The 19,339-nt window shown below is 33.9% G+C and overlaps 1 protein-coding gene across 4 annotated transcripts in view; it reads right to left on the reverse strand.

The window, feature by feature from the left end:
- LOC129800766 (SCY1-like protein 2) overlaps positions 1–19,339 on the reverse strand; it is a 142,502-nt gene that overhangs the window by 17,626 nt on the left and 105,537 nt on the right. For 2 of the 4 annotated variants that reach the window (XM_055845385.1, XM_055845384.1), the window contains exon 14: positions 4,751–5,004. In XM_055845385.1, the coding sequence (XP_055701360.1) occupies positions 4,751–5,004 (254 nt within the window). Of the gene's footprint in view, positions 1–2,769; positions 3,397–4,750; positions 5,005–19,339 lie in introns of those variants that run through there. The other 2 variants (XM_055845386.1, XM_055845383.1) reach the window with 2 other exon arrangements.

The raw sequence follows: 19,339 nt of genomic DNA on the forward strand, positions 1-19,339 counted from the left end.
CATGGTACTAATGAGGGCAAAATAAAGAGAAAACAGCACGAAAGACTTGATACTTGGGACGAATGCGAATGAAGAACAAAATATTCTCTAACATCCTGAGATGGGAACAAACAGGAAAATGGCATTAATGAATGGGGTGTAATTTTCGGTGTTTGAGGGTAGAGACTTCAATGTGAGAGAAACAGCCCAGACTAACCTTTTTACTGTGTTTGCTCTTTTATGCCAAAAGTTTCACCCAGAGACTCTTTCCCTTAATTAATGCAAATTGCTTAAAGTGTCACATAAAACAATAGCACTGTCTTAATTAAGAAATATTTCTCGCTATTTCATTTTGCTGAGGGAGACTTTCTTTCTCCTCTTATTCTTTTTTTTTAATTCCTTCCCTCAACACTTTGCAAATTTATTTGGGAACTTGTGTTTGTCTGAGCTAAGGAGATGAGAATTTTATGATACTTGTTAAGAAACATTGGGGTAAGACGTAAGAGTTTAGCAATAGTATTCTGCTGAGTAGTGTAAGTTCACCAGTACCCATTAAGAATCCATTTATCATCTTGAGACATGATTTATTGCTAGACAGTTAATTAGGTCTTTGAAGAGGGCATCATTTAGAACAAATATCCATTTCCGATACAATTTCACAATTATTTGAATACGATTCGCGGTTGTCAAGTTGAATTGTCAAGTTGACAATTCTGTCAAATTTTGAATTTCGATTTAAGCTGGAAGGAAATTTGAATACAGTAGAGATCTTCAAATGTGAACTGTTGAGGGTTAAGGGAAAGTGGGGCACCACCAAACACGGGGTAGCACCAAACTCTAATTTTTATTTTTCAACTACTTTGACTATCTCGACCATTTCTTCAGTGGACAAGCATCCCAATAATGCGTATAAATTTCTATAAGTCTTGTCCTCTGAAGTCGAATATCTGATTAATAAATCGAAGTGTTTGGTGGTGCCCCAGTTTCCCCTATAGATGACATTTTTCACTTCACAAATTTGAACAATATTTTCAAAAAAGTAACGGAATTCGTGTAAAATTCATTTGTCATTTTCCCTTATAGAAAACATAACCTCATATTTTACATGTAGAATTCAACCGTCGCGTCGGCCATATTTGAGGAGATCAAAATTAAAGGAACTCGACTGTAAGGGTGTCTACACATTGTAAGCAGTTTTCGTCAAAAATGGCTCTTTTGAAGGAAATCGTCTGCACTGTTGTAGATAGAAACGTCAAAATTCTGTCAAAAATACGATTTTTGACGAAAATTGCTCCCAATGTGTAGAGGCCTTAAAAGAAAACACTTGACAAAGATCTCTTTGAATTCGATTTTATATTTTTAAGTTTTTGAGATATCGTTAGAAGTTTAAAGTAAGTTTTAAAATCTAATCCGAGCCCCAGAAGGACAAAGGGAAATAGACGATGTATCTTACTGAAGGTACAGCAATGAGCGACACAGCAGTCTGCCCTCGCTATCAATTTATCTCAAGGTCACCGGACCACAAGTAACCGGAAAGTCCGGTCACCATTTCCGTGGCCTTAACATTTTGCATTTAACGGTTAAAAATCTGTTGTTTTTAGAGTTGGTAAATTTCAATAAATTTCATGAATTTCCACCTAAAGTAGGTGGCGACTGCTGTGAAATTTCTGAAATTTTACCATCTCTAGGTTTTTCGACAGAAAATAAATTCAAACGGCGCAAAATAGAAAAAAGCGTGTACCAGATTCAAAAAACTAAAATGTCATTTTATCCCCCTGTCAGCCGGGTATCAGAAGGAGCTGTGTAATTATTCTATTTTCGACTGTCAAATTGAAAAACATTCGGATTCAACGAACTCTTTACTCCTTGAAGTTTCTTTTTTCTGTCAGAACAACAATTATTAAGTCCCATTTTATTATTGTAGAGTCTCCTAAATTCGAGCGCTCGGGAGGTATTTTTGACATTTTTCACCTTCCAAATTCGTACGATTTTTTCAAAACTAACGATATTTTTGTGAGATTGAATTGTACTTTGAATCAAATTCCCATACTTTTTCATCAGTGGTAACATACTTCTTTTTCATTTTATACGATCATAATGTATGTAAGCATTCTGGAAGAAGCGCATAAATATGATTTTGATTCATCCAGAATAGTAATTTTTTAACATAACCCCACAATTGACATTTTGAATCCAAACGTCATTCCAATTTGAGAGATTCAGATTTGAGAGACTCTACTGTATTTAAATTCGAGGGTCATGTCAGTGCGAAAACAATATTCAAAATTACAAGATTAAAACGCACGTTCATATACTTATGGCGTTTACAGTAATTAGTGATTCATGATTGCAATAAAAAAAGTGATATTGAACGTTGATTTTTAAACGTCAACTTGACAACCAAATTTTTGGATTCAAATATACCGATTTTTCTGACCTGTTTCTAATTATTTTCAGAAGGTACATTCAGATTAATCATGTTGCGTAAGTCAATTGCTACATAAGGTAAAGTATCCTGTAGTCGGCCGGTTTCTCAACTCGGCCAGTGCGACTATTTATTCAATTTACTTAGATTTGTTATAATATGGTCTTACCGATTTAACATTATAAGGTGTATTATATTATATATAACGTAAATCAGTGAAAATTTCATAGAAATTGACTATAATACGTTAAAAAATTGGTTAAATAATTCAACTGGCCGAGTTGAGGAACCGGCCGACTATAGGGTACTTTAGCTTAATTGCATTTATTAAGGATTTCCTCTATTATAAATAATAGGGCTTGTAGGGGCTTGCGTGGAGAATTCTTCCACATTTGCTTAATTGTCAATTTGACAAATCTGTCAAATATTCAAATTCAAATGTACCTGCCAGTGAATGATAATGAAGACACATAACGGTTAATGATTGAAATGAACTGAAAATGCAATGATTTGCTCTTAATTACATATGGTTCTTGCGGATACGTCAGTTTTATGTAATAAATATTTGGACACCAAACTGGACGCCACTTGGAACAGCCAAAATGCATAAAACTCTCTTGCTTCCATCGAAAAAGGACGATCAGTGTTAACAAGTGTGATAGTAACATGGAATGATAAAGAAATCCATTTAATAGCCATCGTTCAAATATGTGGAAAAAGGAAAAAAAAACAATAACAGTGAAACGCAAAAGAAAAAAAACGACTATAAGTGAAACCATTAAAGAACATTGAAAAAGTGTCACTGGCTGCGAGTTGATTTCAGTGTTCATAGTCCACAGCAGTGAAAATATGGGGGCGTAAAATTGGGGGTGGTGGGTGAGGGATGAAAAATGGGGATGATGGTTAGAAAATGAAAAACTTACTACATAAGCAGAGGAAGAAGGCACTGAAAGGCTCGAGCCGGAGCCTCCACGAGCGCTGAAGCCAATGCCCTACATTGTGACACAATTTTTTCATCATATTTTATATTCTTTCTTTTTTTCTTAACTCAGCTATGACTCTATTTGGTAAAAAATATTATTTGATTATTATATGGGAAGAGATGAGGTAAACAGATAAATGATTTTAATGATACACACTCACACAAAATTATTTTATGATTTCTTTTTTGGTTTTGCTAAAAATAAACACGCTACTTTGAGCTTTCAATCTCATGATTTGTGCCATAGCCATGAAAATCTCGTGAAAGCTCTGATAATTATTGTACTCTCTGGCTTCTAAAATATACAACTCCCACCTGAAAGAGGAGCTTAATTTAACGTGGACGGAAGCTTCCATGTAGGGAAAAACGGGGCTACATTGGACATGATGTTGAATTTTCATTGAAGATTCTTTTGTTCAATTAAGAAACGGCAAATTGAAGAAAAGTTAGGGTGTATTAGATTTACAAAAAAGACTTAGCTTCTTTACAAAATATAGAAGTCGAAAAATTTCAAGACTGTTGATTGTGGTAGGATATTAGAAAACTAGTTTTGTAATATCGCCGTAATTGTCCCGAATTTCGCTATAACTGTTCCAACATTCGCCGCGACTGTTTCTATTTTCGCCGTAACTGTTTCAACCTTTGTCGTGACTGATCCAATCTTTCTGTTTTGATTTGATTACAGCATAGCAATACACCGTAAAAACAATCACATAAAAATAGTGTGATCCAATAACAAGTTTAATTTTATAAACACATTTGAATTCTCATCCTCTAAAAATGTAAAAGGTTGTGATAAGAAAACTCACAATCCAATGTAGCCCTGCAATCCCCTATAGCAAAAATAAGCACTCTAGAAATTATGTTCAATTTAGAAAATAATCTGCAGACATTTTTTTGCAAATGAAAATATAATGAGCTGTCTAAGAAATCTGTACAGAGAAAAATAATTGCTTTACAATTTTTTTTTTGCAATATCCTTCTAATTTACTATTCTAATTTTATTGTGTTGGTGATTAAATTGTGCTTGCGATAGGTGACCTCTAGAGATCACAAATACTTCTAAAAGATAAATGGTAAGTAAATTCTAGAGTGTCTGGTGTAATATCTAAGCCAAAATATGCCCAAAGACTAAATGCTTCAATATACAGGTGATTTTATGATATCAAAAAATTGCACGATAGATCTTCAATCTTGTGGACTAAAATTAATCAGCGTGTTTCAGCCCCAGATAGTCTACAAGAAAGCCCTTTTTACGCGTCACGGACAAATGGGATGATAATGTCTGAATCACTGATAGATGGTGTGAGTGTTGATAGGATGAGAATCCTGGCGACCATCGAGGCCGCCAAGACGATACTTACAGTCGGTGGGGATAGGTTGATAGCAGAGCTGCGACGTTCCTGGGGACCGATACTCGAGTGTCGTCTTATAGGCAAACCCCCACCGGGAGTGCCACCTGGAGAGGAGGCGCAGGATGGTGCAATACGGATCTTGGGTGTCATTAGCGTGTTGTCCGAGAGGCGTCTGTTGGGAAATGCGTTGGCCACACGAAGGAAATTACTGTCCGGCGAGGAGGGAGATCCACCGAAAAACCATCCGCCCAGCATGCCTGAACCTGTAAAATCAGAACAAAAATAAAACGTTTAAGGAGAAACTTTTTGTAAAACCTAGACTTGCCGGCCGGATGCCAAACCCGGCTAGTATTTGACCATCTGATCTTTAAAGGTAAAACCTTTGCTGGAACTACTGCAACTGGCTAGATTTCAACAGTGCTTTAATTGATTGACGTCTAGAACTCAAGGGCAAAGAGTTTAAACCTAGATTTATAGTAAGGCTTGAACTTACAGGGCTTCAAATTCGAGAGATTTAAATTAAGAATCTACGGCTTAAGTCGAGAGACGGCTTAACGTAAATATAATCAAAATAATGATAAGACCTCATTTCCATCATTTTTTCACTACACCGTCTCTCGGCTTATACCGTAAGTCTATCTAGGGGATCTAGGGCGTTAGATTTCTATTGCGTAAAGCTTGAATTGACAGTCAGGACAATCATTAAAAACTACTACATCATAGTCTAAAGACCTTACCTAAAACCTGTTACGCTTGAAGTTACAGGTCTCGACATGTGATTTTGAATGAGAACGGTCTAAAAAATAGCCTGGTTGGTAGTTTTTACATAGGTCAGTAGCACAATAGGCAAGGCTGTTGGCTTATGGGCGTATAGATCTCTAGAAGAATCTCGCTAACATCTGAATGTGTAGAAAAAGACGTTTTCACTGTGATATAACGTACGCCGCCCCTGCCCAAAAAGATTTTGGGGGCACGGAAGGAGCATCTATATTGCGGAGAATGCACTCCTGGACGATCTACGATCAGTAGATTTTCCAACACGGGATATACGACGACATTGAAACATGATAAAATTTTGAAAAAAAAATTCCGATACGATTAATAATAATGTTCTTTCGTACTTAAAAGTCTAGAAGCCATAGGGCTTTTGGCAGTACCGAGAACTATCTGGTTTGCAAGAATAAGTAACTAGCCTGAAAAGTCTTTGTTGGAAGACTCTATGCTTCGAGGGAACTAGACCGATCCAGTCTCCGATCTACCGACGGCGTGAACCAGGAGCCTAGTTAAGACTAGCAATCTTTGTGGCGCTGATTAAGTAAGTATGTAAGTATAGGGCTTGACTCAACGACCGTGATAACGTCTATAAGACAAGGCTATGGCTTACAGACCTCAAAACTAGGGCATAGAGTTTGAACTCACAAAGCTTCAAGTTTAAGAGTAAACATAACAAAAGATAAAGTCGATTTTATTTAACCTAATCACCCGGAGTCTCAAATATAATGAAAAAAATCTCAGTGTTCGCAATTACCCATGTTCACTATGACCCTAGCTTCCCCTATGCTAGTATTTGTTTATATATCATATTTAACTCGACAATTGCAATAGACTGTGTGTGGCAGTCGTTACTTGGAAGTTTGTGCAATATGAATAAGTGTTGTGGGAAGAGTATCAACTTGGCCAAGAAGACACGTATTGCTGACACAGGGATTTTGCGGAGATAAGAGATTAGGATTTTACAGTTGATAGATTTTAAATAGTGACTTTAAGTTGAGCGGATGAGGGTGAAAAGTAGATAAAGAAATGTCAAAAAGCTAAAGGTATAGGGCTTGATTCAATGATCAGGATAATATCTATAAGACCAGGCTAGTCTAAGCTTCTGAAATAAGAACTGAACCTTGAATTTAGGGAGATTCAGAGTCAAGAACAAGTAATGCCTGAGGTTTAAGAATGAGGACTAGTTGGCCTAGAAAGTCTAGGGGTAGACTCACTAAATCAACTTCACGAATTTCTTGATACATCAAACCGAATTCCTTAAAATTAGATTAAATTCATAAATTAAATTATTAAATTCATCTTATATGGCCTAAACCCTTCTTTTCCAAGCAAACCTTTGCATAAAGTAAACATATAAAAGAAAACTAAATGCATAGTTTGATCTGTTGAGACTTTAGAGAATACTTAAAGCAATATGAATGGAATCAGTTGACAAAGTGATTTCATATTAACCCATTCCTTACCATGGTATTATACATCATACGCAAATTGAATGATTTTAGATGATATATTTCTGGGCAACTGATACTCGAATTGCTGTCGGGAATGGATTTTTAGTAACTTTAGTTTTTCAATTAGTTGGGAAAAATAGTCCGACAGAGATGAAAATACTTTTTGTTATTGTTTTCTTGTTTCGCGAAAGGTCATGCAAAATTTTTGCTCAAAATGGCGAATGGAAAATTCGACATCCCGTCGAATTTATTAAAATTGGCCAATTTCCTCTTTCCTGATTTGAATTCTGGTTGCCAATTTGTTTTCTTGGATAGTTACTCTATCTAAAGCAATAGAGTTTGTAATGAATTAATGCACAGAATTTAAATTCAGTGATCGTTAAGACGTGTGAGGGCGAATCCCCGCGCCCCCATAATAGATAAAATTTATTTCTTTTTAAAAAAATTCATCTATTAATCTGTAGGAAACTAATCCCAAAATATGAATATTCTATCTCAAGTATTTCTGGTACATTGACTGAATGGGCTGAACCATGATTAGTTATTGTTTTTTCAACAATGCAAGATCAATATTATTAAATCTATTGGTATAAATCATAATTGCCTTGGGCATTTCCGAGCAACAGTTTGCTTTATTGAAATGGAAATAGCCCTGAGCACTGTTGACTTCTTGAACTATCCGGTTCAATAGCTCTTAAACCTCAGATGTTTGTGTTAAGAGTGTAAGTTCAATCAGTTTAATAAATCAATAAATGTGGTGTGATTTATTTACAAATCTTTTAAAAAAAGAAATTTTTAATGCTTATAAGGATTTTTCAACCATATAATCTTAAATTAATTCTCTATAGCTTGAATATCAAAGTTTCTGACTTTGTTAAGAGTCAAAAGGTTCTTGGTGGTAATGAAAAACAATTTAAAACTCCGTGATTGTTGAAAATTTTACTTAATATTTCGGTATAACAATAAAGATTCACCACAGTTAAGTATCTGTGACCAAGGGAGCAGTCATTCTTTTGTTCTTTCACAAGGTTATTACATAAAATTCCCAACTTAGTATATAGCAGCTAATTGAGAGAGTAAGAAACCACAAATAAGACTCTGTACAATGCTTAAGACTCTTTCAAAAGTTACTCCTCACATCAACTTTACTTGGTTTCATGCACAGAATTAACTCGCCCTAGGGTAAAATTTGGAATGTGAGACAGTTTGGAAAGTGGGACCAAGCAATGTGAAATGTGGGACACCTCCCTCAAAATTTGATAATAAACCAATTAAATATTATAATTTTCGATCAAACGAATATTAATCCTAATTTTGTGATTATTTGAAAAGTTAAAAATGCAAAAGGCGTTACTAAACAATAAAAGAGTGACTTGCAAAAAGAATTTGAAAAATGTATTGCATGCGTGATGTTCGTAACCTTAACGCGGTAGCTGTCATTTTCTCTATTTATTATGGAAGTTGATAGGAAAATCTCAAAGTCTTTTGCTTGATTTCTTGGCAAAATTTGTGATTTATTATTAAGTGCGCAGTGAAATTTAAAGGATATACATCCATTTAAAACGTGAATAAAAAATATTTGTGAAATATTTAAGTTAAAAAGAGAAAAAAGTGATTTTATTTTGTGTTGCATTCAAAACAACTTTTTTGAAATCATGGACAAGTTGTTTTTGTGAATAAATTTGGTACTTTTGTGTAGTGAAATCACATCAACAAGGAAGAAAACCATCCCTAAGTATCCGGAGATATAGTTGCAACAACAGTAGTAGCTGTTAAGGAGGTAATCTCCTGGAGAAAGGCTACCAAAGCCATCCAGATTCCCAAGACCACCTTGTTTGACAGTTTGGTCAGCGAAAATACCTGGAAAACCTGGAAAAGGGCAAGTACTGCAGTACTGCAGTACTTCCGAAGCACCTGGAAATGGACCTGGGCAGTTTGGGTAAAGAAATGTACTAAAAATTGTATCCTCATTAAAGATGTAATTGCTGGACACTGCAGCGCACCTGTTTGAAATTTACGGAACCTCTTTTTGTTGGTACGTCCAGGAAGTTCTTGGTAATTTGGATTACTTGAGCGTCACTAGGAGAAAAAGGGCATAACCATACAACCATCCAATGCAAGTATTGCGCAGAAAAACCACACCAATTGGTTTTTGTACGTATTTCATAAATTATTTTGTCATTAATATCCATCTGTGTCCACCTTTCCAAAAGTTTTTGTCCCACTTTCCAAAATTTTGTCCATCTTTTTAAAATGTGTTCTTTTCTCAATTGTTTGAATTTTCCAATTAATCAGTCGAAATTTGTAATAAAAGTTGTGAAAATTCTGTTAGAATACTTCACAAGGAATCCCATGACGCAAAGAAAATGAAAAAAATAAATATTTATCCAACTCAAAAATGTATTTCAAATTGAAATTTTTCTTAAGTGTCCCACTTTCCAAAGTTCACCCTATTAGGAATTATTGAGATGTGGTGGCGAGGAAAACTTTACCCATGACCTCGCTTGAGCGAAAACTAAAATTATTTCTATGTTGAATATACCCTATGCGCTTGCATGTTCGTTGGGGAGGAAGAGGTCTTAAGCGTTCCCTTCCCAGCTCAATGTCTGATAGCATTAAATTCCTATTTCTTGGAAGAATGTTTTCTCTAAACTGCGAAATAATTCAACACAAATTGCCTCAAGTGTGCTAGAGAACATTTTGAATTCAACTGACCACGTTTTTGCTCCACTGAAGAATTTATCTCATCCTCAAGGGCTCCCTTGGTAGTTAATTAATTGGAGGCAGCAACTTTAGATATGTATCCCGTTTCTTGAATATATCTCAGAAGTTAGTGTACACTCAGGGAAAAAGAGGCCGAAAGTAAGACAACATCTCTTCACATATCTTAAATTGAAAGCCCTGTAGGGGAAAGGCTCATAATTTTGTCCAGTTTCTTATTTTGGACACTTTGAGGATAAAATTGGACACTAAATATAAATTGATTAAAATTATGTATTTTTATTACAATATTTGATGAATAATGAATTCTATCTAAATATTTGTTCTTTTTGGAAGATTTTAATACTAAATACGTTACATTTTGAATATGATTTGAGCTGATATTGCTTTGTTGAAAATTCAGTGTGAGCAATTGCTTACGAGAAATATGACAGAACTTCGTGTTTACTTCTGTCTTATTTAGTTTTGGTGAAGTACTAACAATGTTTCTTCGATTTTTTTGAGTGAGATTATTGAATATTCATTGAATACTGTGTTGATTCATGTTAGTGGGGATATGTACATTTGACCTGAAGTGAGATTTGCCTTGTGAATTAGATTTTTCGTGTGAAAAATGTGAAATTTTATAAGAAATTCACCAGTGAGGTGATACTTCTTATTTTGGACAGGTGTTTTTCTGACGAAATTTCGTGAAGTTTTAGCTTTTGTGATGACTAGGTTGGACAAATGCCTGGAGAAACAAAGGAGCATCATCTCTACGAAAGAGATGTAGCGAGAAATGCCTTGAAAGGCTCCCGGAAAGGCCAGGGAATTAGCGAATCTGCACGTACTTGGAGTATCGAAGTCAACTCACTTTAATGAATGATATGGAAAGTTTCCGGGTTTCTTGTAACATTCTACGTTTCCCTTACATAAACAGAAGGAGGACTTGGTAAGATTAGTTCATGAAATGAAGAACAATGGGCATCCTATTGAGGCGGATTAGCTGTTCATATTTACAGCCAAATCGTCCAAATTAATAACCAAGTTGTCCAAAATAAGAGTCAAATTCACCTCTACATATCAATTCATATTTAAACGAATTAAAACTAATTTGAATAAAAATAAGACGATAAATAGCTTGCCAAGTTTCTAAACAACTCTTCTGAAAAGAGAGTAACAAAAAAAGTAAATTAGTATTGAAAATATCGCACTTCAAAATTGGAACATCGATGCTTATAAGCAGACTGGTCAAAATTATGAGCCCTTACCCTAAGTTCAAGCCTTACTATGAATCTAGATTTAAGTTATTTGACTTTAGGTTCTAGATCTTAACATCAAGCTTCTAAAAATCAAAACTTAATCAATTGAAGCATTGTGGAAATCTAGCTCTTCCATTTTATTTGAATTTCCTTTAAGATTGCAGGCGTTGCAGCAAAGGTTATAGGGGAAAACTTTCAGGCTTCGCGCACATATTCTGGCTTCAAACACTTTATATTTTTGACATATTCATTTAATGAGTCTGACCTATTACCCCACACATTTACGACTTAAACCAAGAGACGGCTTAATAATGATCAAATTACATTTCCATCAGTTTCTGACTAATCCGTCCCTCGGTTTAAGTCGTGAGTCTATCTAGGGCATAAGGCAATATACTTTAATAGCTAGTCTTAAGTCACACTTATCCTGCAAGAATAGATCAAATTCATTAAAGGAATAGGGAAAAACTGAAGTGTTTGAAGCCCAGAGTGAGACAAAATAAATACCTAGAATAAATGTCCTAATTCAAAACCATTTCCAGACGCTTTAACTTTGAGAGAAAATTCAACACATTAAGTTCAATTTTTTTCTGCAGAGAATTACATAAATTTGCTCCTTGACTTTTCTAGAATGTTACTGTTTAGTGAAAATTCTTTAGATATAATTTGAAATCTTCTTAAATACAAGAAAAGTACGCTAGCGTAAAATGCTTCTATTGGAAACAAATTAATCCAAATGGAGACAAGGGAAAGTTTCTAATTCGAGACAAACAGTGTAAGTGAAACCGCGACGAAAGGCTTCCAAAACCTTGTTGAGTTGCTCTTGAGTGCAGGATTTGTTCTTATTCCTGGTCTTTTCTCCTTTCCCATCTAAAACAACAAAAAAAGCTCTCCAAAAACTCATATTTCCGGGGTTTCCTATTGAAGCATTTGCAGATACTTCATAAAACCTCTTTTTGTTCACGAAATAGGTAATTATTTCATTTAAAAATTTCACGTACCGTTAACAATAAAGATTAGCACTTAATTTAACTAAAATTCGCCAGAAATATGACCTAAATGTTGAACAAAACGAATAGACAACAGTCACTTTATTGTGGTTTTCATTGGAAAACATGGTCAATCGATGAAAAATTTAATGTTGAAGAGGCACACTTTTAGTTTTTCTGAGAAATTAATAAATTAAAATTTGTGAATATGAATGGATTTTCGCTTTATTTGGAGCAAAATTAACTAAATAATGAAACTGTGGTATAGAAAATATAAAAAAATATAGTAATTTAGTACTGTATTTATCATGAAAACAATGACGTTTCCATTTGGAGTAGCAAAAAAATTCCATTTAGAGCAGGTTTTGAATTAGCTTAATTTACCCTATGTTTCGAATTATTTAAAAATATTTTTTTAGATGTGTTTTGTGATTTGAAAATATGAAATAATTGCAATATTTTTTTTTGATAACTGGAAAACCTCATAAATTACTGATCATATTTGGATTATTTCAAATTATCAAAAATATTATTTTTTTATTTTTAAATTACCCCCAGTGTATTCACCGTCGTAATTCATGTGAGGTGAAATAGGGATGAAACTCTCGCAACTGACTGAATTTTCATAATTAATACTTTGCAAATGTGAAGAGGGAAAGGAACTCTTCAATCTTTCAAGAAGTCTCGAAATAAGTCTTTAGATTTGCATTTTTAATAAATTAAAGAAAACCATTTCATGAAGACTTCGGAAGTTCTTATTAAGAAGGTGAATTTCTTAATGCTTACTGAAGGTATTCTGTTCCGTGCTCAATTAATTTGGTTTTGTTAAGATGACTTCGTATTGCTTTTAATGTGGTAGGTTGGTAGGCATAGTTCTTTTACTTTATAAACATATTATAAATTTTCAACTAAAAAGAACGTAGGGTAAAGTGATATAATTTGAAATTAGTGTTACAAGTTAGACAATTCTCCGGTACAAGTTGGACATGGCTTTTTGCTTGATAAATACAGTGCAAAATTTGTTTTTAAGTACAAGGAACCCATTTATAAAACTAAAGCATTAAAAATATACAAATAAAAATGAAGTACTAAATTTATCAAGACAAAAAGCTCTGTCCAAATTGTACCATTGTCCAACTTGTACCACTTTACCCTAAATTTTACATTTGTATTTTTAAAATTCTATTTTAGCCGAAGCTTTAACGAGAAAATGATCAGAAATCACATTAAATCAAAATGGTTCATAATTTCTTAATTTTCAAATTTAAAAACTGCTTTTTTCAGATGATTTCTTCCAAAATATTGCCCAATCTTGTTCAGCCTTTTTCCAACACAATTTTCTATCTCGAGATGAGCGGAAAATCATTGAAAATTCATAGCACTTCTCACGATATAAATGCACTTTGGCATTGTTATAGTATCTTGTTTACTTTAAATCTCAGAAACTTCTATGCACATCTTTCATATAAAAGTACACTTTGGCGAAATTCTTCTTTACTAGAATATCAAAAGAGATGCTCTTGGAAGTTTCTTTTCAAAACTCTTCCATATACTTTCGCCTTTCAAAGATTTTCAAACATAATATTTCTTGAGAATCACAATAAGAGATATAAAATATTTATTTAATATGTTGTCTCTCAATGCAAAAGAATAAGTTTTCAAACTTGGAAATCGATATTCTATTTGAAGATTTCAAGTTCCCGGAATATCTCTGGGCAGGTGAGTCTGAGATTTCAATTGAAATTGCAATCTACAGTTGAGCTGTTTTTCTTTAATGGTTTTGGGTTTGTTCTTAAAACCACCAACGCAATAAGTATGAATTTTCCCAGGAATCCCTGAAGTCTATTTACGGTGGAAAGTATAATTTTTTTCCCCATTTAATAAAGTCAAATATAATCTTGGGGGGATGGAAATTGAATTTTTTGCTCCAGTGTTGTTTGTACAAATAAAATCAAAGGTTAACGAACAGCTCCTAATGATTAAAGACTCTCCTTGTCTCTTCCAACAAATTTAGCGTGTCTATTTACCCTTTTTTTCCAAAGGATTCTTTCCCATGTATACACGGATGTGTCAGAAGAGTAAGTTAATTTGGACGAAAAAATGATTTACGACGGACGAGATATCCTCTTCCATTTTCACCTCATTTCAACCATTTCAACCCCAAACCCCCTTAAATTCTGGTTAAGTCTCACACGCAGAAATTGAGGTAGCCGAAGAATAACCTCATTCAATAATTTGTAATAAGTTTCGCGAGTAGCGAAACCCCCGAAATGGCATCATCAGACTGTCTTATTGTTGTGGGTGGGAAAATTGGCTGCGGAATGAGATTCCGGAGATGGGTTTTGGCATGGGAGACCAAATATGGGGTTTTGGCGGTCGTACACAACATATCTCATCTGGAGAGGTTGAGTTTTCAACTGAAGGCTGACGAGGGGTGAATCATTTATGACTTCACTTGGGGAATTGCTTTGTATCTTTCTTAGCATTCTATATCTCAGGAAAAAAAAGCTCCAGATAAACCTGGTTTTTCTAACATGAACTGTGATCCTTTTTAGAGTACAGTTATTTTCTTAGGACATCAGAAAAACGAATAGCGATTTTTTTAGAAAAAAGAAAAAAAAGAAATTTCAAAACTACAAATTCGGGAAAAATTTTAGCGAATGTAAACACAAGTACATTTTGATTCTCCAATAGTGTCTTGGATAAAAGTTAAATGGAATGGAATTCTATTTGCACAAAAAGTCGTTGATGTTCGAAAAATTCAAATTCAATTTCGAATTTTCATATAAAATTTTCGAACAAGGTGGGGAAAATTTATCAAATATCACACTAAAAAGCTGACAAAAGAGTTACAGTAGAGCCTCGCTAAAGTCCATATTCTTTCCGTACAGAAGTAGATCTTGAAAAATTCGAAAATCTATTTGAAGATCCAAAAAAGAGACTTTCTTACTTCTTAATACTTTCGCAATGTGGCGGAAGTTACATCCTGTTCGAATTTCGATGTACTCAAGTGTCAAAATGTGACGAAATTTACATTGTTGTGAGGAAAAAAACAGAACAACGACGTTTACTGTTCTTGTCCCAGTATTTAATCACTCCATAATCACTGAGTAACTCTTTTGCCAGCTTTTTAGTGTGATATTTGATAAATTTTCCCCACCTTGTTCGAAAATTTAGTATGAAAATTCGAAATTGAATTTGAATTCTTCGAACTTCAACGACTTTTTGTGCAAATAGAGTTCCATTTACTTTTCATCCAAGACACTATTGGAGAATCAAAATCTACTTGTGATCGGGCTCATTTGGTTTCAGATTTGACACTTTTGTCGCACTATAGTCCATGTCATTTTTTTAAATTATCAACGACTTGTAGTATTGAAATTGCTCGACGGCTTCCACTTTCTTTGCGATTGTGGTACTTGTCCTCGCTCTCTTCATTCTGGATCACAATTATCACAACTACTCAATAAAGTTTGTCATAAATATTAAAACAATTATCACAACATTACATGTCGCGTACTAAAAAAACATAACCTAACTTAAAATCAGTCTTTTGAAATCAACGGTCGATAAATAGTGGACTATAGAGCGATGGCATATAGCGGGGTTCTACTGTACTCAATTATTAAATAATGGGACAAGATTAGTAAGCGTCGTTGTTCTGTTTTTCTCTTCACAAAACAATGTGAAGACCGTCACATTTTGATACTTGAGCACTTCGAAATTCGAACAGGATGTACTTCAGCCACCTTCCGAAAGTATCAAGAAAGTGTCTTTTTTGCTTTCCAAATGAGTTTTCTCTATAACACTTTTATGAATTCGGAATTTTGGCGTTCGTGATTTTGGCTTTGCGATATTTTGACCGTTTTTGGGATTTTGGTTTTTCTGGATCTGACCTTTTCAGAATTTTGACTTTTCTAGGTTATGGTTTTCGTGATTTTGGTTTTTCGAGATTTTGGTCGTTTTTGGGATTTTAGCTTTTCGGGATCTAATCCTTTCGAAATTTGGCTTTTCTAGATTTTGGTATTTGTATTTTTGGTTTTTCGAGATTTTAACCTTTTTTTAAATTTGGCTTTTCTTGATTTTGGAGTTCGTGATTTTGGCTTTTCAAGATTCTGGCCGTTTTTGGAATTTTAGCTTTTCGGGTTCTTATCCTTTCGAAATTTTGGTTTTTCTAGATTTTGGAATTTGTAATTTTGGCTTTTCGAGATTTTGATCTATTTGGAAATTTGGCTTTTCTTGATTTTGGCGTTCGTGATTTTGGCTTTTCGAGATTCTGGCCGTTTTTGGAATTTTGCCTTTTCGGGTTCTAACCCTATCGAAATTTTGACGGAATATTGGCATTTGTGATTTTGGCTTTTCGAGATTTTGTTCGTTTTTGGGATTTTAGCTTTTCGGGATTTTCACTTTTTCGGAATTTTGGCTTTTTCAGATTTTGGCCCATTCTGGATTTTGGCTTCTCTAAATTTTGGCGTTCGGGATTTTTGACCATTCAGGTTTTGTGATTTTCAGGAATTTGATCTATTCGAGATTATGACGTATTCGGGATTTTGACTTTCGGGATTTAGACCATTTCTGGATTTCGGCGTTCGCAACGTTATCTTTCGCGATTTTGAATGAGGCTCTTATCGTGTCAGATTCTGTATAAATCAGTAAATGAGTATATTTTGAATGATATAAATCCGATTAGAATTATTTACGAACTGATAAATATTTAAAAATGTACTGTGAAAGTACTAAAGTGAATGCTAAAATAACTTTTATGAACAAAAATGTATTTAGAAGAAAAATTAATGTAAATCATTTATTTAAGGGACAGTAAAAAAAAGAATTACCAATCTATAAGAAGACCAACTCAGTGTAGAAACAGAGTGAGACGAATTGTATCAGAATGAATGTATAAATAATTATAAGGATGTTTCGCATCGGAAAGGGTAAATTAACTTGATCTTAATACTATCTGAATTTAAATTAGGCCTATTTCAGGTGATGGGGTAGAGAGCTTTTATGCTTAATGTCTCGTCTCCTGCGGATGCTGTATGTGATGAATGTTATGCCATTTGTTTGTTCCATCGTCATTTCGAACCCTCTTCGCCAAAATTCCTCGAGAGGGGAAATTCGTGTATACCGAAAGGGTTTTATTTTGGCAATTAAATTGTTGGTAGCCCCCCTTTTTTGGGGGAAGCAGGAATATGCCTTAAATTTTCTCTAGCACACACAGAGGTTGACTAACTAAAACCACCCACATGCAGGAAATGAAAAATACCCTCTTCTTGTGTGTTAGATTGAGGAAAATCACATTTCATACCATTGAGGAACATTATGGCAAACAACGTGGAAGAGATTTATATATTAACTTCGTCACTTCTTCTTAGAATATTCATGCTATATTTCTCACGGTTTCTTTGTCAGAATTACATTGGATGTAAAATCAATAAAATTGCAAGAGAATTTTTAGAATAACAGAAATATCTATTGCTGCAGAGATACTAAATGATACTACGTGGTGATTTATTAGAGAAATTTTATTTGTCCACGGAATATTCGTCACTTAAATAATCCATTGGAGTTGCAGTATAAATTCTGCATCATGTCAGTCACTATCTGAGTGAATTTTCGTGGAAATCCCCGATATTGCACGGGATTACGGTGTTTGATCCGTGAAAGCGCGTTCCGAACGACTTTTGAGTGGCATAGAGGCAAATATTTGCAAAATCCCAACAAGCAACACTTCAAAATGTAAAATATGTCAAGGTACTGCCAAGTTTATTGGTGATTGGAAATTTGAAGCACATTTTGCAGATGTTACCAAATGCAAATTGAGTTGTTACTTTAAATTCAAATTTTTGCAAGAAGTATTGAAAAATTTTTAATTTTTAATTGACTTGATTCTATTTGTAATGGGTAAATAATGAACCAATGGTATTAGTATTTTTTTCTGTCTGCAAACTGTTTTGAGAGCGTAGAGGCCAAACGGTAAGAGATATCAAGGTTTGATATATGGTAACTCCTCTTAAATGTACATTTATTTCCCCGTAAATAAATAGAGGAGACTGGGGCAAAAAGTGACAAATCGAAAATTTTAAAATTCAATATCTTCCAAGGTAAATAAGATAGCGACTTAAATTTTTTTCTATGGATAGCCTCCATAGACCTTCTTCAATTTTGTAAACTTCTTAGAATTTCAACGAGGAATTTAGAAAGAAAAACGGAATTTTTAGCCTTATTTTAGAAATATTTTCCTTGCATAAGATATCAATTATTACCTACTTTTTTTTCAAAATTGAAGCACTAGTAAATATTTCCTAAATCATTTGGATTCTTTGAATGCGAAGCTGCTATCAATTTTAAAATTTTGCAAAAATTCTTTTCTCCAGAAATCTTCTTGTTAAAAACGACCGAATTTGGGGTAAAAAGTAACAAAAGCTTTGGAACAAAAATTAAAAAAAAACCGAAGCAATTTCTGATGTCTCAGGGGAAAAGAAACAAAAAATAAAATATCCGTTTTGTGACTTTTTGCCCCAATCTCCCCTACTAAAAAACGCATTTTAAGGTACATAATTAAAAAGTCGGGTATTCTGTTAATCTTGGGGCCTTCTACCCTTTTTAGCTGGTAGAAAAACAAAGCAAAACTGCTAATCGAGCCCAAGTAATCAATTTGCGTGCTGCATTATTTCACTGAGAAAAAAACGGGGGTGCGATTAACTTTTTTTACTCATAACTTTAACATTTTTTAGGTGTAAAAATATATCAACATTTTTTAATGTTAATTTTACATCTTTTTAAGGGTAAAATTAACATGAAAAAGGGTAACTTTAACCCCTACTACACCTAAAAAGCATAATATTTATTAGCATAATACCAATTTCGGATCAATACTGCAGGGTGAAATAAACATTTCCGGAATGTTATTTTAACTTTTTCGGATTTCTCTCAGTATTGGTATGATATCTAATTATTTCTTAAAATTTTAATTAAATAAGAAAAATCAAAATATACAGAATAATACAGGTATGAAAGTAGTGCTTGAAAATAATGAAAGTAAGATAAAGCTAAAACAATTGCTGATACAAGCATTTGCCCTCTCTTTAAGTTCAGAGCAATAAGAAAATTTCAATCCATTGTTGAATGAACTTCTGACTTGAGACATTCATTTGCAATTGAAGGAGACTTTTGTGGCGAGGAGAAGAGTCTTTTGCTGCGAAATCATGCAAAAAAAAAATTTAATTAAGTTGGCAAGAAGAAAGAACAGATGAACTCACGACCCAGACAATCTTCGGATGGAATAAGACACTCTCTTACCACAAGATAAGCCATCAAAGAGAACTTATTTTCACACCATCTCACCTGACTTTCTCATTCAATCAATTGCCTCAATTGTTTGACCCTTCCAGTGAACTCTGTACATTCCTTCTGCAAGGA

This window comes from Phlebotomus papatasi, chromosome 2 (assembly GCF_024763615.1).
Source record: "Phlebotomus papatasi isolate M1 chromosome 2, Ppap_2.1, whole genome shotgun sequence".
NCBI classification, from domain to species: Eukaryota; Metazoa; Arthropoda; class Insecta; order Diptera; family Psychodidae; genus Phlebotomus; species Phlebotomus papatasi.